The 26,753-nt window shown below is 36.5% G+C and overlaps 1 protein-coding gene across 1 annotated transcript in view; it reads left to right on the top strand.

Annotated features, from left to right (window-relative positions):
- LOC130235487 (ceramide kinase-like protein) overlaps positions 1-20,735 on the top strand; it is an 85,868-nt gene extending 65,133 nt beyond the window's left edge. The window contains exons 5-6 of the mRNA XM_056466077.1: positions 17,677-17,751; positions 20,548-20,735. Coding sequence (XP_056322052.1) covers positions 17,677-17,751; positions 20,548-20,735 — 263 coding nt within the window. The remainder of the gene's footprint in view (positions 1-17,676; positions 17,752-20,547) is intronic.
- Positions 20,736-26,753: the final 6,018 nt, after the last annotated feature.

Below are 26,753 nucleotides of genomic sequence, written 5' to 3'. Positions count from 1 at the left end.
TAATAATGATTAAACCTGCAATCTGGAATCTGCATCTACAATCTGGAGCTGGTGTGGTCAGAAATGTACAGCGAGACCAAAAGAAATCAGAATAAATACTGTTCAGCTCCTCCAGGATTAATTCCATACAAAGTGTGAAGCTGCCTGGTTGGTTTCTGTCACATGACTCGTCATTCGCTCACAGCACTCTAAAAGGTTTAGATTTTTTTCAACTTGCAGTGCCTGGAAAACTTAACGCATACCGCATGTGCATCCCTTCATATTTGCGTGCTGAACCCGTGCATCTCCATTTGAAATAACGAAACTGAGCGCGCAAAATATGCTATATGTGAAAGTCCCCTTTAAAATTAAATAAATACTTCACGCGGGCCAATCAAAAAAAGTCCAGTGAGCTGTAAAATGCCCAGGTTTGATCTACACTGTAGAAAATGCTGGGTTGCACACAATTCCTTCAAGCTCTCTTTCCCAACACAAGTTAGTTAATTTAATTGTTTTTGCAAACGGAAGTGGATTGAACATAAATTATGTTTAATAGACATAAATTAAGTTTTACCCCCCCCCCAACCCCCCTAAAAAATAAAAATAAATAATAATAAAAAAAAAAAAACCTTAAGAATGGTGTTGCTTCAACAAATTTTTAATAAGTAGTTTGAACAAGCAGCAAGAGTCATTTTTGAGTGTATGTATCGGGTCGATAACTAAATTTTTTGTACCATAAATAAAGGTGTGACATATCAAAAATTAATTTTATGTTTTTAAAAAAATATATGGATAAAACGCATTATTGTCATTTACCAAAATAGCCACTTGTAAAATCAGGTCTGTGGTATTTATTAATGATTTAATGATTTAATTTTAATTTATAAGAGCTGTAATTGACTAAACTAGGATTGAGACTGTCACAGCGCAGGACAGTTTTCAGATTTGGCTCAAAAATGAAAAACAAAAAGCAACAATGTCTTTTCTTTTTTTAATTGCTGATCTTACACTGCACGATTTAAAGGGAGAATTCACCTCAAAAATAGAAATTTACGCACTATTTACTCACACAGTGGTTGCAAACCTTTGAGTTTCTTGCTTCTGTTGAACACTAAAGAAAATATTTTGAAGAAAGCAGGAAACCTGTAACCTTACAGGTGTATATATATATATATATATATTTTATATATATATATATATATATATATATATATATATATATATATATATATATATATATATATATATATATATATATATATATATATATATATATATATATATATATATATATATATATGGTAACACTTTATTTTGATGGTTTATTTGAGTATTAGTAGACTGTCTGCTTAATATCTGTTGATACTGCTCCTTAAACAGACATTTAACTGACTATAGGAAACTTTGCAAGTACATGTCAACTTACACAAGCCCCAAACTAAAAGTCTACTTATAATCTAATGAGAATTAGTTGGCATGTAGACGCAATGTAACTTATATTCAACAAACGAACAATCAAAATAAAGTGTGACCGTTTGTATAGAGTGTTTAAAAGCCACGATTCATCAGTGGATCGCTCGTATGTCAGCTTATAGACAAACCAGATGATTGATGTGACTTTGAAACACTCCATTGTTTCTGTATCTGTGGTTGCACTCAGTAAACAGCAGTGAGATCAGTAAATTGATGAACTTGATGGCCAATCACAGTCATTTCTGTTGAGCAAGTGAACACAATGGCAAATCAGCAGTGTTAAAGAACTTGCTCGACAGTGCTCAAATGTTAGCGGGAAATGGATGTTTTGAAAATTTCAGTATCGATTGGTACCTAATTCCAGAATCGTGACAACACTACCACACACAGCTAATTGGTGGACAGGAGACCGAGTGATGAATTTGGCTGATTTGAAGATGGTTAGGAGGCCATGATGGACAGAGGAGAGTGGGCAAGTTTGAACAGGATGTTAAAATGCCAAGTCTAATTTATTTTAATTTTTTAACTTATTTTATTAAAATGAGTGGAGCACACTCAGAATTGCACCCAGCTAGCATAGAATTCTGGCTCAGATTTGGCATAAATCTGGTACAGCAGGCATTTATCCGGCACTGGTATACAGCATGTGGGCCAAATATGGCCCTGGTTTGGTCTTTAAAGCGGCACACAATACTTGGGTCAAATGTAAAATGTAGTATTTGGCCCAGATGTTAATAACTGATGTGGTCATGTGAGTTTGGCCTATCTTGACCCACATTTAAAACACATTTTTATTATTTTCAAAAAAAAAAAAAGATCTACCAATCAAGTACCTTCGAGAAAAAGCTTGCCCATAGCACGTCTACAGGACAATGATTCATGGGTGTATCAGTTTCATAGCAGTCGTGCCACACCAACATATCTGGCCCAGTTATGGTTTAATAACTTGAGACTTAGTCCATGTTTGGCCCTTGTCTGGAAGCCAGACTTAAGGGGGTCACACACCAGAAGCGCCGCTTGGCGACGCACAGCGTCGTGCCATGCATTTTAAAATTCCAAACATAGGTTTCTGCCGCGCCACAGAGCGGCATCTGAATGGTTTCGTTTTAAATAGCATGCGAATGTGTGCATCTGGTGTGCGATACTTCCAACTGTCATATGCGTGCCGTGTCGCAACGCTGAGCAGCGCATCCAGTGTGCGATGCCTTTTAGTCCAGTAATGTACCGTAATTCACTGCGGCATGTGGGCCAAGCAAAAGCTGATTAAGTGGGCAAGAGCTGGGCCAGAGATATTTTGCTATGTGGGTTGTTTTTCAAGAACATATGCAGGGTAATAAAGGGTCATCTGCAGGTGGTTTGTCAAGCCCAATCACCTGAGTGAAGCACATTAATAATTGCAAGATGTTTTCCCAGAAACACTGAGTGTTGATAAGAATGTGTCTGGAGTTTAAGCTCATCTTTAGCATATATTTAAAGGATATCATACGAAGCAATCTTTTTAAGGAGCTACAGTGATGCATTTACTTGTATGTAACGTTTGCGTGTGGTTTTGCCCCCTTGCTTCAAGTATGAATGAAAGTGATATTACTTCAAGGACTTTTTTTTGTATCTCAATGTACACATATAAATGACCATCATTAGTATTGTTACTGCAAAAAATAACCCAAACTATTGTTTTACGTCCGTATCACCCGTGCCTACCTGGAGCCCTGCGTATTGTACTGCCTAAATCCGATATTTTTTGTGGCACAAACCAACCCCAAAGAGCTGCCAAAGCGGGGCGGGAAGAGGAGGGGACGGAAGCGGCCTCTAGTTTTTCAGCCAAGAGATTGACCTTCACTTGTCATTTCAGGCGCAGCAAAATGGAGTGCTGTTGTTAGGAGCAATGGAAGCCCTCCAACTCCGCACCCGCTGCAAACTGACCGTACCGGGGTCACGCTTCCTCTTCATTAGTGCCGAATCCCGCTGGAGTATTTGTAAACAGTTTCCTGTCACAAACGCAGAGGGGGGAAAAACGACCCCCCGCCTCTGCCGTGTCCCAGAGCAGGTCTGGATGTGTCATTTGGTGATCCAGGTTGATCCTTTGGGACGGAGGAAATGGAGTCAAATCACTCTCTTTGTTAGAGCTGCACAAAAACAGCCATGCACTGCATCAACTGCTGTGATTTACTGCACACAATTACCATGCATTACCATGCAATGGATTACTATGCCCTTATTATTTCATTTATTATAATATCATTGTTTAAAATTTATAAATGGACGAATACAATACATTGTTTTTTTAGCTTTTAGTTCAAAGATAATATCTTATAAAATCCTTTTTGTGTATTTTATGTTTAATATAATATTTATAATAGAACAAACTAGTTTTGATGTAATTGTATGTATATTATATTATATTATATTATATTATATTATATTATATTATATTATATTATATTATATTATATTATATTATGGTTTCCGCTACATTCATTCTTCCATGGCGGGGCGCCACACCAAAATTCATCCCGCCACATTACAGCTTCTCATTCAAAACACTCTGCCAGTTTTTTTTAATAGCGGGTTATAATAGCACCAAAACGTATTAGACAAGTATAAGACAAGTGAATTATAACAGCGCAAACTTTTTTGTAATCGTAGTAGTGCTGTGCATTATTTGTTTAACACTTTAAGGTGACGTGCTGACTGACTGACTGACAGGTGTCTGAATCGTGAGACCAGCAAACACGATGTAACAGTTTCCATCATTATATTTTATTTATAGATAAAGGTCTATGGCTCTACATACAATGACTATCTTGCTGGAGTTTACTTCAGGATGCATTAATACCGCTCGGTAGGTCTATTGGAGATATTCACAAATATTCCTAGCAAATCTAATAAATGTTGGAGACATACTCGTTGCTTAAACACACTAAATCACACTTCAGCAGCGTTTATTTGAGAGCGCACAAGTAAATCTGCACTTGAGCAACGTGTATTTGACGGCCTGCAAGAAGTTGTGCACAAACAGAGGAAATCCGAGCTCGAGGACAGAGATTTACACGCTTGTATTACATGAATGCGATCTCGACTTGTATTACTGCGCTCACAACATTTGTCAATGAAATAACGCCACAAGTATTTGGTAGATCTGTGCAAAAGGCCCAATAGAGTCTGCTGCCACAGCTGAAAAATATACTAGAGAAAACATATTAATCTATTTTATTTAATTTTATTTTATTATTAGTTTGAAACCAATTTTGACTTTTCATAAAAAAATATTTCAAATCTATCAACCAATCAATCAATGAAACATTTTGATGAGAGTACAGTAACATACAGCTGTGTTCAAAGCAGACGTAGACCAAAAAACTAAAACAAAAAAAACCAAAAAGTAATTACCATGTACACATCATAAAATATACATGACATGTTAGCTACGTCAACCCCCAATTATCCTACAATAGTTTCTTTTACCGCATTAATTTGTCAATATTCATAACACAATACGAAAACTCTAATTACAAAGAGTGTTTCGTATAGCTTATTTACACGAAGCAGGATAAACATCCACTGCCCAATTAAAGGCTTCCTCCAGTATATACTCCTCGGTACGTATAGCATATAAATTGCAGCCTTCTAATTAATTTGCCTGCTTTTAAGGGTTTCAGGGGGACTGTTAATTTCTTTGATATTCCAGGCAAAGAACCAAAATGTTGGTGCAGTTTCCATGAGACTCTTAGACATGCTTGACTAGCGAGTCATTGCATCACATTCATCTGCCTGGATGAGGGAGACATTAACTGCCTTATGAATATTCATGCTGTCTGCTTAATTAAGTTAATTGTTCTGCAGAAGTGCTCGCACTTCCAAGGACAATTTTTTTCTCTCTCTCTCTCTCTCTCTCCCCCTTTCAAAAGCCCCCTTCTTCCTTCCCATTCGCCCACCCCCCGCTCTAATATGTGGGCGCGGGCACCATTCGTCACCCGCTTCTGGAATGGAGATGGTAATATATGGAAGTCCCGGTGATGTTGGCACAGGCTGTTGCTCTGAGCCTTGCAGGAGAAGCAGATGCACGCTTGAAATATAGTGTTGCAGTGCCACAGACACCAGCGAACAACAAAAGAACAAAACCAACAATGCCCAGCAACCATTGTATAACGTAGACAACATACGCATTGACGAAACTCAAGCCGGATGCATCAGTTCTGTGCGATAAATGGTCATTTTAGCATAAACAAATTGGCATTGTTAGAAATTTTGGATTAAGGGTTTTTAATATCATAGTATTTGAGATCTTTAAAGGCACAATGTGCAGCTTTAGCCTCTAGAGGGAAGATATTTGCAACAAACAAAGGTGTAGTTTGATGATGCAGTGACTGAGTGTGGAATCATGGGAGTTGTGGTCTTCAGTATATTCTAAGGGACTCCTGCAGAAATGAGGCAGTGCGAATCACGCGATGCGCTCTAGTTGGAAAATCTGAAGTTAAGCGAATATTCGTGCCACATTAACCAGCCAGGAGCTTTCTCCTGTAGGGGCATGATTATGATGTAGCGCCTGCATTTGGTGGCCTGAGGGGAAATCCTCCTGCTGACACCGGGCAACAGTTTATCAAACTGGGCTCGGCTTACTGCTGAAGGCCTCCATCATCCAGGTATAGTTTCTGGAGGAGTTGATGAACTCACAGAGCTAGGTGCACTTCTGAAAGGATCTAGTGGACTCAGACATGGCGCTGAACTAATCTATCCTGTTTTTCAGCCTACCTAAAGCACAGCTACTATCTCAAAATCCATGTTAGCCAATTAGCAAGGAAGCTAGAGTCACCGGGCGTGTCAAATATGCGTCTATTGTGCAGTGAATTTGATGTGTCTATTTACGCACTGAAAGGCTGATAGCCATTCAATCGAAATGAGATCACTAAAGCAATTGACCATTCGCAAAGCAACACCATGCATCTCTCTGTCAGACAAGCGTTCAGTATCAGCCAAGGTGCTCCCCTAGGGAAATAGTGAATGATTTCTGGAAAAAAAAATTATGTACTGATTTTAGACAGAAGCATATATAAAAGGTCTGCAAGGGATATTATCAAGACGCAAGCATAACTCCAAAGGGAAAAAAAATGAGAAATTACTTCGTATAGTGGTGGGAAGTTTGGAAACACAAAAACAGATCGCAAACTATGAAATTATAAGAGACATTAAAAATTAGTTAATTGTTTATCTACATCTTCAGGCTATTCAGTTTAAGTTAGCTCATCTCACCTTTCATTTTCTGAATCTTCAGGCAGTTCACTGGTCATTTTGCTACATCACAAATCACATCTACACAACCTAAATTTTCGTGGGCTGTCCCGGTCCAATAACAGAAAAAATTAATTCATCACTTTTGAGTGTTTCAAGTTATTTATTAAGTAACAGCATAATTTCACTTTTTTTTCTGTTAATCACCAATGTATTAATTTTTCATAATAAATACATTTTAGGCTTCTGTTATAATGTTGCTCTTTGCAGTCTATTATAACAGACAACATATTGAAAGTATTTTGATGTTGAGGTCTGAATCACTAGAAAAAATTTAATTTCATAATGGAAGCAAAATATATAACCCAATTCTTGTGCTTTTATTTATTTAGATCTATCTATCTATCTATTATATATATATCTATTATATATATATATATATATATATATATATATATATATATATATATATATATATATATATATATATATATATATATATATATATATATATATATATATATATATATATATATATATATATATATATATATTTAAACAAATAACACTTTCATATAGTTTTCTATTATAGCACTTGTTCAGTTAGTGCTTGTAGTGCTTCAGTTACAACCAAACAAAAAAGAAATAGACAAATAATAATAATAATAATAATAATAAACAATTTCTGTTTCTGGTCTAATTGTATATTATATCAAATACTATTTTATTCTCACAATTTTTACAAAAATAATGTAATAAACTCATAAAATTAAATGAATTAAGAAATTCTTCAATTAATACATAAAAAAAATTTGGTTATTAGAGAGTGAAGTACAGAAGTCCTTAAAAAAACATGAACCAACAACTGCAATAAATAATAAAATAAATATTATAAATTGGAATTTAAATGAAAAGAATCCTATAACTGATTATGATGTATCGTCAAAAATGTCGGACAGCACGGTGGCTCAGTGGTTAGCACTTACAGCAAGGAGGTCACTGCTTCGAGTCCCGGCTGGGCCAGTTGGCATTTCTGTGTTGAGCTTGCATGTTCTCCCCATTCCTCTGGGTGCTCCAGTTTCCCCCAGTCCAAAAGACATGCGCTATAGGTGCATTAGATTAACTAAATTGGCCGTAGTGTATGTGTGTGTGAATGCGAGAATGTATGTAAGAGCATCCACTGCGACAAACATATGCTGGAATAGTTGGCGGTTCATTCTGCTGTGGCGACCTCTGATAAATCAGAGACTAAGTCAAATGAAAATGAGTGAATAAATGATAAAAATGTCAATAATTAATTAATTATAATTCATAAGTAATTTTCTCTTGCAGGAGAGGCAGAAAAGCAGGGTTTAAAAGTGTTGTAGTGCCACAGACATCAGCACACAACAAAATAACACCATTACTGACCAACAACTATTGAATAACATACACATGCACTGACGCAACTCAAGCCAGCTTCATCAGATCTGTGCAATAAATGGTAATTTTAGCTTTCAGATAATGAGTTTTTAATATCACACCCACTGAGACTGTTAAGGCGAGAGGCGCTTTTTTTTCATGTGCTTCTCAATTTTGAGGATTTTGAGCTTTTTAGGTTTCCATAAAGTGGTTTCATTTCAGTTTGATGAACAGATGATCCACAAAATACAGGGATTTGTTCATACATAATTTGCCTGGTTAAATAAAACCTTTCATTCAACAACAAAAAAAGTGAATATTTATATTTTCTGGTTGTTTACTGTATTTGCAGGATTGTTGAGCTTTAAAAGAGATTTCCAAAACCCCCTTTGTTAAAACCTTTGACTCAGAAATAAAAAATAGGAAGATGAGTTCATCCAATGTTCAGATTTTGGTGCTACAAATATGCAAAGTACCCCGTAGATAACTAAACTATGCGTCATTTGCATATTTCCATAACATTTAAAAAAAACTTTTAAAATAAAATATAAAATACAAAAAGTGTCTGCAATTATTAACGTAAATCAATCAACTGGGAAAGTATGCTGAAAACGATTAGTTTACATTTACATTTACATTTAGTAGACGCTTTTATCCAAAGCGACTTACAAATGAGGACAAGGAAGCAATTTACACAACTATAAGAGCAGCAGTGAACAAGCGCTATAGACAAGTTTCAGGTGTGTAAAAGTCTAAGAGCAAAACATTAGTAGAAAAATTTTTTTTTTTTTTTTTTTTACTTTTCTTGCCTTAAGTAACCGCATTAATTAAATTTCTTTTAATGTGTTAGACTAATAATTCACTTATATTACAGTTTGTCACCAATTTGTATCCCTGTAGGACTCTCTTTCTATGTACTACACAGCAAAGCCACAGCTTGTCGTTTACAATGGTGAGTGATATCGGCTCTGTTCCAAAACCTAGTAAGCTGCCTACATAGGCAGTATTTTTTAGGTATGATAAGCACACTCCTGAGGAGAAGGCTGCTTTTCAAAAGGAAAGATGCTGTATGTGCTTTGGCAAAATTCTGAAGCATTATTAAGATTAATGGCTTGTGATGAGCTCAGTGGAAAAAATCTGATCAAAAAGTCATGACAACATATGTTTTTATGTTTACTCCAACTTAAGTTAATCATGTTTCAGCTATTTTTTATATTATGCAAGCTGTTTTAAGCCAGGTTAACGTATTTTAAGTTAAAATAAAACAAAAGGTGAAGTTGATTCAAATTAAACATAGAAGGAAATCAGTAGGTTTTTACACTGTAAAATATAATTTGCTCAATACAGTAACAACAGTCCAACATTTATTAAATGTAAAACTGTTCAATTTACTATTATTGTTTCATCCATTAATGTTATTATTATTATTATTGTTTCCTGAACCACCAACTTCAGTTCATTCCGCTGTGGCGACCCCGGATTAATAAAGGGACTAAGCCGAAAAGAAAATGAATGAATAAACCACCAACTTATCTAGCATATGTTTAACGCAGTAAATGCCCTTCCAGCTGCAACTCAACACTGGGAAACACCCGTACACTCATTCACACACATACACTATGGCCAATTTAGCTTACCCAATTCACGTAGAGCGCATGTCTTTGGACGGTGGTGGAAGCCGGAGCACCTGGAGGATACCCACGCGAACATAGGGAGAACATGCAAACTACACACAGAAATGCCAACTGACCCAGCCGAGGCTCAAACCAGCGACCTTCTTGCTGTAAGGCGAACATGCTGCCCTATCATGTTATAATAAATGTAATAATCATCATCATACTACTACTACTATTACTACTTATAACAATAATAACCATCACCCTTCTACTACTACTAATAATAATCCTCATCCTACTACTACTACTACTACTACTACTACTAATAATAATAATAATAATAATAATAATTATCATCCTCCTCCTACTACTAAATAAAAATAATCATCATCATCCTACTACTACTACTACTACTAATAATAATAATCATCATCATCCTACTACCACCACTACTACTAATAATAATCATCATCATCACAACCATCCTACTACTAATAATAATAATAATCATCATCATCATCCTACTACCACCACTACTACTAATAATAATCATCATCACAACCATCCTACTACTACTAATAATAATCATCATCATCATCATCATCATCATCACCCTAATACTACTACTACTACTAATAATAATAATAATAATATTCATCATCATCCTACTAATAGTAATAATCATTATCCTACAACTACTTCTAATAATAGTCATCATCAATCATCCTACTACTACTACTACTACTAATAATAAGAAGAATCATCATCCTACTACTACTACTATAACTAATGATAATATAATAATAATCCTCCTACTACTGTGTCAAATAAGAACAGGTTGAGTAGCCTGGTGAAGGTGGCGGACAAGATCATCGGTTTTAACCAAACTGGTCCAATGGTAATTTACTATAATTATGTTTTAAAGAGAGCTCAGGGTATCCTATGCACCCCGGATCACCCATTGTACTCTGCATTTCAGCTGCTGCCATCAGGATGTCGTTTTAGAGTTCTTATTTGCAGGACAAATTATTTTGTAATGGTGGCCATTAGGTCATTACATGAGTCCAGAGGGGAGGGAGATGCACCTACAAAATTATGCATTGTATGTTGTTTGGTAATATTTTGTTAATGTGTACATGGAACTTCATCTGTGATACGGCACCTTGCTGCAATTTTAGTTTCCCTAAACGGGATAATAAAGTTGACTCTGACTACTACTACTACTACTACTAATAATAATAATAATAATAATAATAATAATAATAATAACAACTGGGATAGTTGTCCTTCATACACAGAATGGAATAAAATTAAATAAAACATTATATAATAAACATTATCAAATAAAACAAATAATTTAAAAAAGTTATTAAAAATTATTATTTATAATTGCAATTGGAATAAGTCATTCATACAGACAATGTAATTAAACAATGAAAGCTTAAGAAAAAAAATGGCAACATAAAAACTAACCTAGTTGTCATGGAAAATCATAAACATTAATAATTAAATCAAGTTAATGTCATAACCATGACACGTTTCCACAGTTATCCATGAACATTGTTTGAACAGCAATAAAATAGAAAATGTTTATTAATTTAATATAGGCTAAATATATATTTGTTTATACATTATACCAATCCTTATAAAGAATTGTTTTTACTTCATGGCAGTATACACTTTAGAAAAAAAATGACGTTTGGTGTTTGTTCAAACTACTTCTAAAAAATTAGCTGAAACAACACAATTCTTGAGGGGTTTTTTTGGAACAACTTCATTGTTTATGTTAGATCAACTTAAATATTTTGTTTAACTTAATTTCTTCATGTTGTCCCAACACAAATCTATTGTGTGGAACCCAGCATTTTTTTTACAGTGTGCATTAATAACAACATAAAGCAGAATGTCACCATACCAAACCGATGTGATTTATATGTGCTCAAACAAAAAGGGCCTCTTCTAGCAGCTTTCAGATAGCAAGGCAAGCTCACTCGTTTTGGAAGCTGCTCCACCAGACGCTGTTACCTTTACTGAGGAGATCCTGGCTCTGGTGTTAAAATCATCACAACATATGGAAACTCCCAGAGAGGCCAGGAAGCGTCATGGATGTGTTTGAGAAGCAGGGCTGCATTACCAGTGACCTGGTAGGTGGGAAGAGGCAAGTTTACTCGCAGCCAAATTCAGTCGGAGTGCGAGTTTGTGTCCAGCACTGTCAGGAAAAAAGGGAGGGAACGCTTTCATCCAACACCTCCGTCCTGTTCTCATTTACAGACATTTGCTTTCATACCCTGTTGATCTGAGCAAACACACTGGCCAGATAAACTGCATGAAAGGAAATGCCTACTCACCCGACAAGGACAAGCCTCTCTCTGCTGTTTGTCTCTGCTAGTAATCAGTACAAATACACACACCTGTTCTCCCCGCGCACGCTGCCAGCAAGGTAAACCGCCTTAATTGGCATGAGGTGATATTAACTTAAATTAATGTCCTTTAACAAAGTCCTCATCCTGTAATGATTAACTTTACCTCACTCATCAGAAAGGCGAAGCAGCTGCCATTTTTAAATCAGCGCTGCTTCTTAACTATCACAGTGTTGTCTAAATAGCGTGCAGGGGAGTGTGTTTCAAATCAGAGAACATTGGAAATAGTATATTACAGTTGATATTTTCTTATGGGGGAGTTTTAAATGAATTGTTAGCCCAAAACTGAACATATGCGCACCATTTACTCAACATTAAAGATCCCGTGAGGTGCTTAGAAATGTGCATTTTTATTCGATGTTTGACATGATCTTAACTGAAAAATGAAGAGAAGGTGGACACAGAGTAGCCCCTCCTCTTTTTAATAAGTAGCCAATAGTGTTTTGTTTTTATCTCAGCTCTGCCAGTGAGAGTGACTGAGCTCAAAGGCATCAAATGAAAAGCAAAGAGGGCGTCTTCAAGCGGGCTGGGCATTAGGTCTGGGGAATACTGCAAAATTTGGTATTGATCAGATACCAAATAAATACAAGGCCAGTATCACCGATACTGATACTTTTACTTTGAAAAGCATGCACTTGAACCTACAGTAAATGTACTTTTCTGTAGGGAGAACAGTGTGTGATGATTTATGAGTTGAATGCTCTCAAAGCAGCTATAATTAAATGTATTTGTTAAAACCCAGGACAAATTTTAATTTGGATTTGCAAACACAAATTTATTACAAGAGAACAATGATTTTTTTTTAACTTTCCTTCAGTCTGGGGTTTTTGTTCAGAAACAATATAATAACAAATCCATTTCTCTTTTAGCACTTCTTCAATGTCTTTAAACAAATAAATGTAAAACAAATATGCATTTCAAATACATTTTTAATAAACAAAGACCACAAAATTATTACTGGTGATCAAGTGTTTTAAAACTTTTTTCAGTTTTGTTCAAAATAACAAAATAAAGTGTTTCTCTTTCATTAGACACTAAACATTGCCTTATTTTATAAACAAAGTGCAAACAGTTGCTTGTATATAATGAGGAATATTCTGACATTTTCATATTTTAGCTTTATGGTATACAGAGGTGGCCAGAATTATTTGAACACCTGTATTCCCACCAGCTAAAAATGTTTTAAGTGTTTTTAAATGTTTTTTTTTTTTTTTTGCTATTTCCTACTAAAACACTACAGCAAAAGAAAACTGATGTAAAACCATTTTTTCATAGCTGGTGAAAAAACTACTGTTCTAATAATTTTGGCCACCGCTGTATATTTTTAAATTTCAAAATAGTTCATATGAATAGCAAGTATATATGCTGACTATATAGGCGATATTTAGTTAGCCTGATGATGAAAGTAAAAAGTTTAAATATGACCAAGTAAAAGTTAATTTTATTTATTTATTATTTTTTTAAATTGGCATGACCTAATACTAAATGTCCTATATTACTGAATTATTAATTTCACCACTGTAGCTAGCTACCTGGATATTCATTGCCTCTCCTAAACGACACGTGCCAGCTGGCACTGCTGGGGGTCTGTCTGGAAGATTTGCCTCCTCTTTTCTCCTTTTTTGCAGCTCGGAGTTCTCTTTTTTGTGTTGTTTTATGTGTTTGTGTAGATTTGTAGTGTTACCACAGTATCGAATAGACTTTCAACAAACATCGCAGTTTGAAATATTTTCGTTTACTGCAGTAAAATAACTCCAAACAGCACTCCTCTTTCTTCCGTCATCTCTGAACAGCCAAAAGTGCTTGCGATTTGGCGCCACTGAGTCACATGATAAAAGGACAACTAATAACAGCAGAGCAGGGAGAAGCAACGGTGCATACAAGATATAAAAGGAGACATGTCCGCTCTTTTATGAAAAAGGAGCAATGTACATTAGAGAAAATTAGAATAAATTTAAATAAAAGTATAGATCTCGGAAGGCTACAATGAATTCGGACATACTACTCGGCTCGCATACTGATTTTAGAATACTGTATAGTATGGAAGTATGCGGTTTCGGACGCAGCCTAACTGTCAATATGGTGAATAAAACCCCGCCCACTAGGACAGGAGCCAAACATCGATCGCTATATGGTTAAAAAAGCCTGCCTTCTAGTACAGGAGCCAATAATCGATCGATATAGACTGACAGTACTCTGGGGGAGGGGCTCAGACCAGACGTGAGTTTCTGCAGATTTTGTGTGATTCGGACGTTTAGAAATGAAACTAAAGAGACTGTTGTTGTTTAATTTTATCGGTGATTCCTAATATGAAATTCAATCATAAGCTTGGCAAGCAGTTTTGGAGAATTTGATGCTTCCCCGTTCAAACAGAATGCCCGAGCATACTGCCCAAAAGGCGTTTTAAAGATGGCCGCCAAGTGGAATAATTTTCACAATTTAATTGCTTTAAATTGGCTTTGGTTTGATTGGTCAAGCTTTAATGAGAAACTGAAGTATGAGTGGATGTGAAAAAACCATTGATCCATTCAGACGCTTTACATGTTTTTATTAGCTTTATATCTCCTAAAGGCGAATTTTGTCACTGTTTTGGTGCACACCAACATATACTGTAGATGTCCTTAAAACTAACAGACTGAAACTAACATCGACCTTTTTTATTTTAATTTCAAGGGATCTTTTTATTCAAAATCCTTTGTTTCATTTGAACACAAAAAAAGAATATTTAGAAGAATGTTGGAAACCAGTTGCCATTTATGGCCCATTTCCACTGAGCTGTACGGTTCGGTGCAGTACAGTACACATTTTTGCATGTTTCCAAGGAAAAAAGGTACTAAAAAAGCTAACCTTTTTTTTTTGGCATCCTTTCCAAAGGATACCTACTATAACACAACGGTACCAAGGAAAAGCATTACCTGATGGATCGTTGGTAATATTTCCAGTAGATGACTATGTCGCAGTTTAGCTAAATTAATTCACGCCTCTTCCTGAAGTTACATGCGATGCATCTTTGCCATTTGAAATGCATTAAAACATTGTTTTCCAGCCGCACTTCATTTTTGAAATATATAGTTTGTCTAAAGTGATGTATATAAACTATATAGTATACTATGACTAGGGATACAACCAGCCAGTGCAGTCATCCCTCCATTGTAAAAAGTGACATTTTGTGTCCGCCGGTTTGTTTACTTGTGGGAGTTCCACTGTCATTTACCAGCACGTTAATTTGGACCAAATCGAAAAGCAGTTCAGGAAATACGTTCAATAACATCTGGCCAATGAGTGATGTGGATTTTGTCACATGACTGCATTTTGGTTCTTTTCAACTCAAAAGCAATCAGTGTGGTATGAAAGGACGCAAAAATGGCAGAAAAATGCTACGATGTATCAATTGTTGCCCTTGGTCTGGACCAAATGAACCGAACAACAGATGTGAAGGCACCTTCATAAACAGAAAGAATCAGCAAGAACAGCCTGATCTCACGAGAAAACGTAAGTATTTTACGTTTTGACAGTTTAGTGGCTAATTCGTACGAATTCGTACGTGTTCAGTCGTAGGAAATTGTACGATTTTAAAAAGGAGGCGTGGCACCTAACCCCACCCCTAAACCCTACCGTCATTGGAGGATGAGCAATTCGTACCATATTGTACGAATTAGATCGTACGAATTCGTACGAATTAGCCACTAAATCAAAAAGTTACGAATTGCCGTGAGATTGTGTTGGCAAGAACCAGTTTAAACTTGCAAGCAAGTGTCAAAACCTACCTTACCAGCATATGCTGTTTGTTTGTTTTTTTTTCAAAAGGCATGTGCATCAAGGTTCAATGTCTTGTATTTTTGGAGATGTTCCTCTGCATCTTTTGGTTGTAACAAGTGGTTATTTGAGTTACTGTTGTCTTTAAATCAGACTCCTCTGACTTCTGACAATAAAAATAAAGCAATGCATTTGTGCTTATAAACTACCAGTTATTTATTTATTTTTTTTGTAAACCCTAGATAAGGCTGTGGTTTAAAATCCTATTCCTGAATTACTCAAACCAGCTTGACTGGAACCAACAACCATGCTATATACATAACTGCTGTGTCATTGGCCGATAAGATACTGTATTTGAAACAAGCAGTTAAACAAGTGTACCTAATAAAGTGGCCATTTTTCAATATATCACAACAGTGGTGTATTTACTGTCTCACAGCACACTCATAAGTAAGCGGATTCCTGACATACAGAGTTTTAGTGATTTAACATAACCGCCAATTTAATGCAAAACTGAAACTGAAATTATAATATTGTTATGCTCTGAAAAGCAAACATCCTAAACAAAGAGAATTGTGTGCAATTAGAGCATATACAGCACATAAATTATTGACGACTTTACGTGAGCTGTGATTGGTCAAAGAGAAATTGAATGGACAGGTTCCCGTTCTGTCTCCTGCAGCAGGTGCTGGAGAACATTGATATGCAGGGAAGAGAGTCTACTATAATAAAGCAAAGCTACATTTTTTCACGTTTCTGTAGCCATTCTTAATGGAATCTCATCACTCACTGAGAGTAAACAGTGTCTGTGCAGAGATACACACTATAGCAAACATCATGGGACCATATGCCACAGCATTCAGATGGTCTCATAACATCAGCATCAGTGTGTGTCTAACGAGAGGAAGCTTTATCACAAAATCACCTGTGCAGAGAACAACATTTATCCAAATACAGAGGCTGCATCTTTATGAAATGCAAACATTCATTTAAAGAAAAGAAATAGTTCGCATATAATACAAATCCAAATTAGTGTGCTGATTGCGTAAAGCACAATGCATTTTAATACATATATATATATATATATATATATATATATATATATATATATATTGGGAAAAACATGACTGTCTTAGTAGTTTTGGCAACACTCCTTGTGCTATAAATAAGATATGCACTACTTTCCAAGTCTTCAGAAGCCATATGATAAGCTTTTGTGAAAAACAGATTGTTCTTTATTGATAATCACACAAACTAATGTAGAGAACATTCAAAAGACTTAGAATAAAGTGCATTTCACATTATCAGTATTAACAATATTTTCATGATGATTGTGCATATATAATATAATATAATAGTTTAATATAATATAATATAATATAATATAATATAATATAATAGTTTAATATAATATAATATAATATAATATAATATAATATAATATAATATAATATAATATAATATAATATAATATAATATAGGATGTTTTCTTGATAATAAAATTCGCCAAATATGGCCCACAGGTATGAAGCTTCCAAACTTGCACTATACAATTTGTGTCAAACAGACCAGCATTAATATCTTTGTTCACTAGTCTCAAAATATAGCACATTTTACAGTATGTTACATGTAGAAGACAGTCCAATTTTTTTTAGTTCCTTTTGTGTGTGTGTGTGTGTGTGTGTGTGTGTGTATGCGTGTGTGTGTGTGTGTGTGTGTGTGTGTGTGTGTTTCCTTTAGAACCTGATCACTATAATCTTGTCAAAATATTCATTAAGACGTTTTTTATTCTCCCTCCGCAGGTTCTACAGATGTAGTGGCATGTTCACTTCATGGAATACGACGTGCTGTGACTGCGGCCTTGCACATCATCATGGGTACGTCCATCAGTCTTTCTCTTTTAAATGCATTAACCCCAAGCCATTCTTAAAGCTGCAGTATGTAACTTTTTTGGCTTAAATTTGATCCTAATTGAAGTTTTGAGCACAAGCATAATCAGGCAGAATTTGCAGGTTTTAAACAGAGAAGCGACAAACAGGCAAAACCTCCTGATTGCACTTTTAAAGGGATAGTTCACTCAAAAATGAAAATGCACTCACCCTCAAATTGTTCTAAAGCTTAACAGGGTTCTTTAAGGTCTTTGCACACTTAAGTCTAAAATTTTTCTATGCGTTTTTTTTGTATTCATATACGAAAAATTCATCAAGTAAACAAACCTTGCACACTGAGTCAGATGCGTATTAATTAATCCATTACGAAAATACGCAAAACATTTTGGAGACATTTTATAAAAAGTAAGAGGAATAGGCTGCATGTTGTGTTCATCCAATACTGCATAGCCAGAAAGATTTCAGATCACTATCAAAAAGCTGTGTTGGATTATCCCCAAATGCAGAGTTTATTTCAAGAAATCAGTGCAATTTTTATACATTGCTTGTGATACCTCACACATTCACGTATGTAAACAAATCCTGAACATAGACTGGCAGTACAAATAGACATTATAATAGATGGTGGTTGACGTGTCGAAGCAATGGAATGAAAGCGGAGCATGCCAAATGTATGGACACACTATGGCTGTGCAACATTACACATTTTGATGTTGAATGACTACATTACCCCCTTTGCTAAAAAACCCTTTTAGATGGGGAGCTAGTGGCTGAGATGCACAAGAAAAGAAACCAAAAAGCCACTCTGGCGACATCCTTACATCCTTTTTTATTGACAATTTCTTCACTGGTGCTATACGACACTTGTTTTCGCAAGTGACAAGCGTGCATGTGCTTTGCTTCACCATTTTCTAAGGCGTCTCTCATAACTAGGCGACCATCAACCGTTTTCTCAGAGGATGACAATCTGACAAATTTCTGCAGCCCCGATGCAAATTTATGGAGATAAGTCAATAGTGCAGCAGTGTTTGGATACGCTGTGTTTGTCTGAGGTAATTAGTCTGCCGTTAGTGAAATGTGTAGGTTTCATACAAAGTGTGAAGCAGATTGGTTAGTTCTACCCACCTGAATCGCGGTGCACTCACGGCACTCACGGCATTCAGGAAAGTTCAGATGTTTTTCAACTAGTCAATTTACCTATAGCGCATGTCTTTGGACTTGTGGGGGAAATCGGAGCACCTGGAGGAAACTCACACGAACACGGGGAAAACATGCAAACTCCACACAGAAATGCCAACTGACCCAGCCGGGGCTCGAACCAGCGACCTTCTTGGTGTGAGGCAATCGTGCTACCCACTGCGCCAACACGTCATCATATTTATTCTTTAACGTGCGAAAATTACAAATCAAAATTTTAGTATGCAATAACCTTTAGATATTTAGAATAAAATTGTAAACATTGACTTCAATAGTAAGAACAACAAATACCATGGAAGTCAACAGGTTTACAACATTCTTCAGAATATCTTCTTTTGTGTTCAACAGAAAAAAAGAAACTCAAGCAGGCTTGAAACACAAATGACAGAAGTTTCAAAAACGAAAATTTACCCATGTAGCTCTAAAGCTTTATAAATTTTTATGTAAAACACAAAACAAGATATTCTGAAGAATGTTGAAGAAAAAGCAGCCATTAACATCCATCCATATCAGGAACATAATAATGTGTATTTCGGCATTTGAAATTTAAAATAAGTCACTTGTGATTGAAAACACTGATCATTTGCGATTTATGACATCCACGGCGCGCGTTTGTTTGTCCACCGGTGTAGTGAACTCAAAGGGTTAATGAGCAGCCACAGACTGAACTGTGAAGGTGGAGTTGTTTTATCTCCGTTTGCTTTTAAGTTTACTTCGTTATAAAAAGGAGACATGTGCAGAAGGGTTTGGGTGCTCGAGCACCTGCCCTTTTTTCTCTCTGAGAGAAAGTTCTCCCTCCAACCCGTGCACCAATCGTTAACAAGCACCAGTTCAAAATCTTTTTCAAAATAAACAACCAACTTTATGTGGTAAAGTAATCACCATGTGTCCCATTCTACTGTGATGCTGAGGAGTAGATGATGCTTGCAGCACAGAATGATGTCGCTCAAAGATTATGTAAAAGTCACATGAAATTTGACATAACCGTTCACACTGCAGTCGCATTGCAAAACATCAGATCTTTGTCTGATTTAAGACTACATCTGAAAGTGACACAGATCTGACCTGAAAAGATCAGATTCCATGCGGTTTGGGTTGTTCACACTGTCATCACCTGAGTCACATGTTGGCAAAAAAATCAGATTCGGGCCACATTTGGCTGCAGTGTGAACGTACAGTAGCTGAAGTGTTTCACACTTTGTACTGTTGTTTGAACATCCTGGCCACTGTAATTGAAGTTAATGGCTGTTTTTTTTCAGTATACTTCAGTACATCATTTGTGTTCAACAGAGAACGAAACTCAAACAGGTAAAACTGTTGAGTAAATGATTTGAATATTTTTTGCACGAACGCTCCCTTTAAGACACTAACAGCAAAGCCTTGAGAAACTACTTATGACTCAATAGAGTACCGATATACATGATAATAACATGTAAATGAAATTCATATTTACATTTCAATTCCATCGAGTTATGTGTGCAATGCAAAATGGTTTCATTATCACCCTATGGAAGCCTCTCTCTCTCTTTATCACGTATCCCAATAGCGAATGCATTGGTGGCTATTTGTAATCTGTTGTTTAATTAGAGTGCACAGGCTGTTGTTATGGGGGCCGAGAGAGAAGACAAACCCCCCACGCGGGCTCTGCCTCTCCAGCTTTGGAGATCATGGTTAACAGGTCCCATGGAACGAGAGACGGTCCCGGGAGAGGTGGAGATGCGTCTGTCGTCGATCACCCGTACGGTCACCGCCGCAAACGCAGAGCTTTTTCTTGACGTGGCTTCGGGCCGTCGCTGGAAGTGTTACTTCTGGCTGGCACTGTTCTCTTTGGCTTTAGTGCTGCATGTTCTATGTCTGTCTGTCTGTCAGTCCGTTTTTTTTTAAGTTTACACCAATATGTCTGGGCCATTGTGTCGACTGTGCAAGCTCTCCTGGGCTTAGCTTAACAGACAAGCGGATTTGGCTTGTGTCAGGGGATTACACGCACAAGCTAAGCTCGCATCCTCCACAAAAAAAAAAAAAAAAAAAAAAAAAACACGTACTGGCAAAAATTCTGCTTTACAGCTGAATTAGGATTGGGATGAAGACAATCAGAAGCACACAACAGAATAACTGAATCATGTAATGATGTTCTTTGTTGGCACTGATTGTTCTACTGTATGTGGAACGCTATTATGTGGTGATATTCTTTTTGTAATAACAAGGGTTCATATAAGGTTCATTAAAGATATTTGCTGCTTGTTCTAACTACTTATTGATAATGAGCTGAAGCAACACAATTCCTGAATTTTTGGGGGGACAGTTTAACTGTTTTATGTTCATTCACCTTTAAGTTAAGCCATTAAGTTAACTTACTTGATTTGAGTTAGGACAACATGAAGGGGTCACTTGGAACCCAGCATTTTTACAGTGTTCCTTATTTGGTTAAAGAAACATTCCAAAGGCTAAATCCTGGCATTATTTAGTCATCTTCATGCCTTTCTCTAGAATGCTGTATGCTCTTATTTACTTCTACATAATATATCAGTTTTTTCTAGACTTTCAAATGTGCAAAAACAGCATTAAAGTGATAGTTAACCCAAAACTGATAATTCTATCATCGTTTACTCAAACTTCGTTTGTCACAAATCTTATCAATCAAATTTTAAGGGATTTTTTTTCTCAGTTGAACACAAAAGAATAAAAAAAATGTTGGAGAACTATAACTGTTGACTTCTATAGTATTTGTTTTTACTTCTATGGTATCTAACATTCTTCAAATTATCTTCTTTTGTGTTCAACAGTAAAACAAAACCTATAAAGGTATGGAATCACTTGAGTGTGAGTAAATTTTCATTTTTGGGTGAACTACCCCTTTAAAAGCAGGATTTACTTATCCTTATGTCATTCTACAAAACCGTACAATTTAATTTACATCTGTAGATAACAAATGGAGATTTACATACATCTTTCTAGTAACAGTTAAAAACACCACAAAATTAGATGAGATGGCATTAGATTCCAAGTCATACTTTGTCTTATCACCATTTACTCACCTCATGTCCTTCCTGAAATCTCCATGCTGTTTTTTTTAGCGCCGTAAAGCAAAAAAATTAAGATTACTTTTATCAAATAGGCCAGTGGAAGACAAAAAAAAAAAAAAAAAAAAGTGAGAAATCACCTTGAAATATATTTTTAAAATGTACTCACCAGTTTTTCCAGAATTCTGCTTGCAGATTAGTTATGTGTGGAAAAATTCAGGGGGTCTTCATATAGTGTCTATCTGTTGAAACAAAAAAAAAAAAAAAATGCAGATATGACTATATTTTAAGCTCTCAAATCATAAAATAATGAAATTTTCATTAAAATTTACTCCCCCACGTCATTCCAGAATGCTGTATGGATTTAAATACTTCTGTGAAAGACATAATTGGTTGTGAATCTGCACTTATTTAATTATTTTCCAAACATTGACAATAGGCTTTCAAAATGTACGGTGACAGCTTAGGAAAAACATCATATAATTGTGCATTACAGTATATTCTTTGACTACCGAAGTCACTATTTAGCTTTATGTGAAGACCAAATTAAACTTTATAGGAACTGTTTAACCAAGGTGGCACGGTGGCTCAGTGGTTAGCACTGTCAGCTCACAGGAAGCAGGTCACTGGTTTGAGTCCACAGTCCAAAGATATGCGCTATAGGTGAATCGAATAAACGGAATTGTGCGTAGTGTATGTGTGTGTGTGTGTGTGTGTGTGTGTGTGTGTGTGTGTGTGTGTGTGTGTGTGTGTGTGTGTGTGTGTTTAAATGAGGGTGTGTGGGTGTTTCCCAGGACTAGGTTGAGGCTGGAAGGGCATCCATTGTGTCAAACATGCATGAATTAGGGATAGGTGATATGGCATAAATCCAGTCTCGATTCATTTTTTTTCCATATTATTGATATATGTTTCAATATCAGTTGTTAATTCTTCCAGATTTAGAAGAGTACCCCAACAACAACTGAAGCCACAAATTAGAGGATCCATTAAATAGCATAAATAAGCATTACAGTGGCCAATCATTTTTGGCGGTCAAAAACTTGGTGCATGTCTAATATCAACACAGATTCCCATTGTTGCACATTTCTGCTGTGTGATTGGCTCTTAGATCAATACAGGGTAAACAAGATCCAAAGCTCTAGCTGGAATAGCTGGCGGGTCATTCCGCTATGGCCACCTCTGAAATAGAGACTAAGCCGAGGGAAAATGAATGAATGAATGTTTAACCACAAGGTAATATAGTGTCGTTACACTGTACTACTCACACTGATGTAATTTCAGTTATTAACTTATGTAGGAAATACATTTTTTTTGAATGTGCAAATGTCTGAACTGTGAATTTGCACATACAGTTGTTAGATTAACACACTGGAATTTGGTCTAAAATGTACAAAACCAGCATAAAATGCACCATGAAAGTAGTCCGAATTACCTAATTAATCTTCATGTGCATTTGTAAATAAAGCTGACAAATACTATGGGATTTCCTTTTTTTTCTCTTTGTGGGCATTTGGAGTTTCTGTGAATGCGAATTACCACAGCTTTGCTCAGTAACATTTGTTATTTCAATTCAATTAATTGCCCAGCCCTACATACAACATATTTTTATAAAGAAAATGCTGAAACTGGCATAGTTTGCCAAAATATGTACATTGAAAATTTACAAAGAAAACTAAATATTTAGAGAATTTCAAGCCTTAATTATACAAAAAAAACTATAAACACAGAAAAAATCAGTCCATAAGACTGATACCCTTTTTGAGAGGTTTTATGACAGCTTTGTGGAAAGGAAATTGATATTTTATTGGATAACTGGATAAAAAGTTGGGTCGACACAGTGGCTCAGTGGTTAGCACTGTTGCCTTACAACAAGAAGGTCGCTGATTCAAGTCCCGGCTGGGTTGGCATTTCTGTGTGGAGTTTGCATGTTCTCGCCATGTTGGTGTGGGTTTCCTTCAGGTGCTCCAGTTTCCCCCACAGTCCAAAGACATGCGCTATAGGTGAATTGAAAAACTAAATTGGCTATAGTGTAGGTGTAGGAACTAAGCTGTAGTAAAATAAATAATGAATGGCAAAAATGTCAGAATGTACGCGCTTTCACGTCAGTAAAACTTCATGTTACAAACCTGTATGATTTCTTCTGTTGAGCACAAGTATGTTTGCGAATGTGTCTTTTTTGTTGGTAATGAAGGTGATTTTTTTGAAAGTGAATCCAATGTTGTTTGGTTCTTGCTGACTTTCATTGTGTGAACAAAAAACAAACCCTTAAAACTTTGTCTTCAAAGCGCCATGTCTTGTGTTTTCACAGAAGAAAGACTAGAAGACCGATCTAAAACAACATGAGGACAAGTAAATGATGACAGATGTACATTCAGTGCATCCGGAAAGTATTGATAGCGCTTCACTTTTTATGTTACAGCCTTATTCCAAAATGGATTAAATTGATTTATTTCCTTAAAATTTTACACACAATACCCCATAATGACAATTTGAAAAAAGATTTGTGAAATTGTTGCAAATTTATTAAAAATAAAAAAGCTGAAAAATCACATGTTCATAAGTATTCACAGCCTTTGCTTGATACTTTGTTGATGCACCTTTGGCAGCAATTACAGCCTCAAGTCTTTTTGAATATAATTCTACAAGCTTGGCACACCTGTCTATGGGAATTTTTGCCCATTCCTCTTTGCAGTACCTCTCAAGCTCTATCAGGTTGGAGGAGAAGCAACGGTGTACAGCCATTTTCAGATCTCTTCAGAGATGTTCAATAGCATATAGGTTTGGGCTTTGGCTGGGCCACTCAAGGACATTTACCGAGTTGTTGTGAACCCACTCAATTGATATTTTGGTGGTGGGCTTTGGGTCATTGTCCTGCTGGAAGATGAACCGTCGCCCCAGTCTGAGGTCAAGAGCACTCTGAAGCAGGTTTCATTCAGGATGTCTCTGTACATCGCTGCATTCATCTTTTCCTCTATCCTTACTCGTCTTCCAGTTCCTGCTGCTGAAAAACATCCCCACAGCATGATGCTGCCACCACCATGCTTCACTGTAGGGATGGTATTAGCCTGGTGATGAGTGGTGCCTGATTTTCTCCAAACGTAACTCCTGGCATTCACTCCAAAGAGTTCAATTTTAGTCTCATCAGACCAGAGAATTTTGTTTCTTATGGTCTGAGAGTCCTTCAGATGCCTTTTGGCAAATTCCAGGCGGAAAGTGGCTTCCGTCTGACCACTCTACCATACAGGCCTGATTGGTGGATTGCTGCACAGATATTTCTCCTCTCTCCACAGAATAACGCTTAAGCTCAGACACAGTGACCATCAGGTTATTGATCACCTTCCTGACTAAGGCCCTTCTCCCCCGATCATTCAGCTTAGATGGCTGGCCAGCTCTAAAAAGAGTCCTGGTGGTTCAAAACATCTTCCACTTATGGATGATGGAGACCACTGTGCTCATTGGAACTTTCAGAGCAGCCGAAATTTTTCTGTAACCTTCCCCAGTCTTGTGCCTCGAGACAATCCTGTCTGGGAGGTCTACAGACAATTCCTTTGTCTTCATGTTTGGTTTGTGCTTTGACCTGCACTGTCAACCCTGGGACTTTATATAGACAGGTGTATACCTTTTCAAATTATGTCCAATCAACTGAACTTACCACAGGTGAACTCCAATTAAGCTGCTGAAACATCTCAAGAATGATCAGTGGAAACAGAATGTACCTGAGCTCAATTTAGAGCTTCTCTGCAAAGGCTGTGAATACTTCTGTACATGTGATTTTTCAGGTTTTATTATTTTTAATAAATTTGTAACAATTTAACAAAAAATCTTCTTTTTCACATTGTCATTATGGGGTATTGTGTGTAGGATTTTGAGGAAATAAATCAATTTAATCCATTTTGGAATAAGGCTCTGACATAAAAAAATGTGGAAAAAGTGAAGCGCTATCAATACTTTCCGGATGCACTGTGTTCAGACAAAAAATAAACAGCAAACCCTAAAACACCTAAAATCTTCGGCCCAATTCTGTTCTCGCTTGGCTGCAGACGCAGATGATTAACCACAATATGACCTCCACGTGTGCGAGAATGCGTCTCATCATTAAGTCCTAAGAATTGAGCCATATGGTAGATTATCTCATAGATAGCTTTTGACTAAAACGAGGTGTGAGTTTTAAGAAGAAGTGCTGCATTTCTTTTGTTCGCCCAGATTGGCACCTTCTCTGGTTCGCTCGCTATCTCAGCAGGAACGTTGAGAAACATCCTCGTACCGTCGTGATTAATTGCTCCATCAAAACATTGTGGCTCTCGGCACGAACCGCTGAGCTCAGTGCAGGCACTCGCTCAACAAAAGACAGCTTTTCCTTGGAAGACTTTCCGACATGCATTAGCCATCTTATGTTAAGTGGAGTGAATAAAAGAAACACGCTTTTGCCTTTCTTTACTCCACAAAATGTCTGGCTTTTGTTGCTGCAAGGCAAAAGAGAAACATCAACGGCATACAGGACACCTGACACGAATGAGAGCGTAATGCCTATTTAGGAGGGCCAATATAGGGCTTGTTCATTTCTAATTAAGCAATATTTACGCATGTGAATAAGGCCAACTGGCGGGATTTGGAAGGATCTGATGAATAATTCATAAGCGGGGAGAGTGTATGCATGGGGAGACAGAAGGAGGTCAGGAATGTGCCGGGCGACGGGGACTGGACTCAACCAATGGGCCACCAGATCCACTCATTCCAGCTCACTCCGACATATGCAGGGAATTAACTCGAGAG

The sequence above is a fragment of the Danio aesculapii genome, chromosome 9 (genome assembly GCF_903798145.1).
Source record: "Danio aesculapii chromosome 9, fDanAes4.1, whole genome shotgun sequence".
NCBI lineage: Eukaryota > Metazoa > Chordata > Actinopteri > Cypriniformes > Danionidae > Danio > Danio aesculapii.
This window is presented reverse-complemented; position numbering and strand designations above follow the sequence as displayed.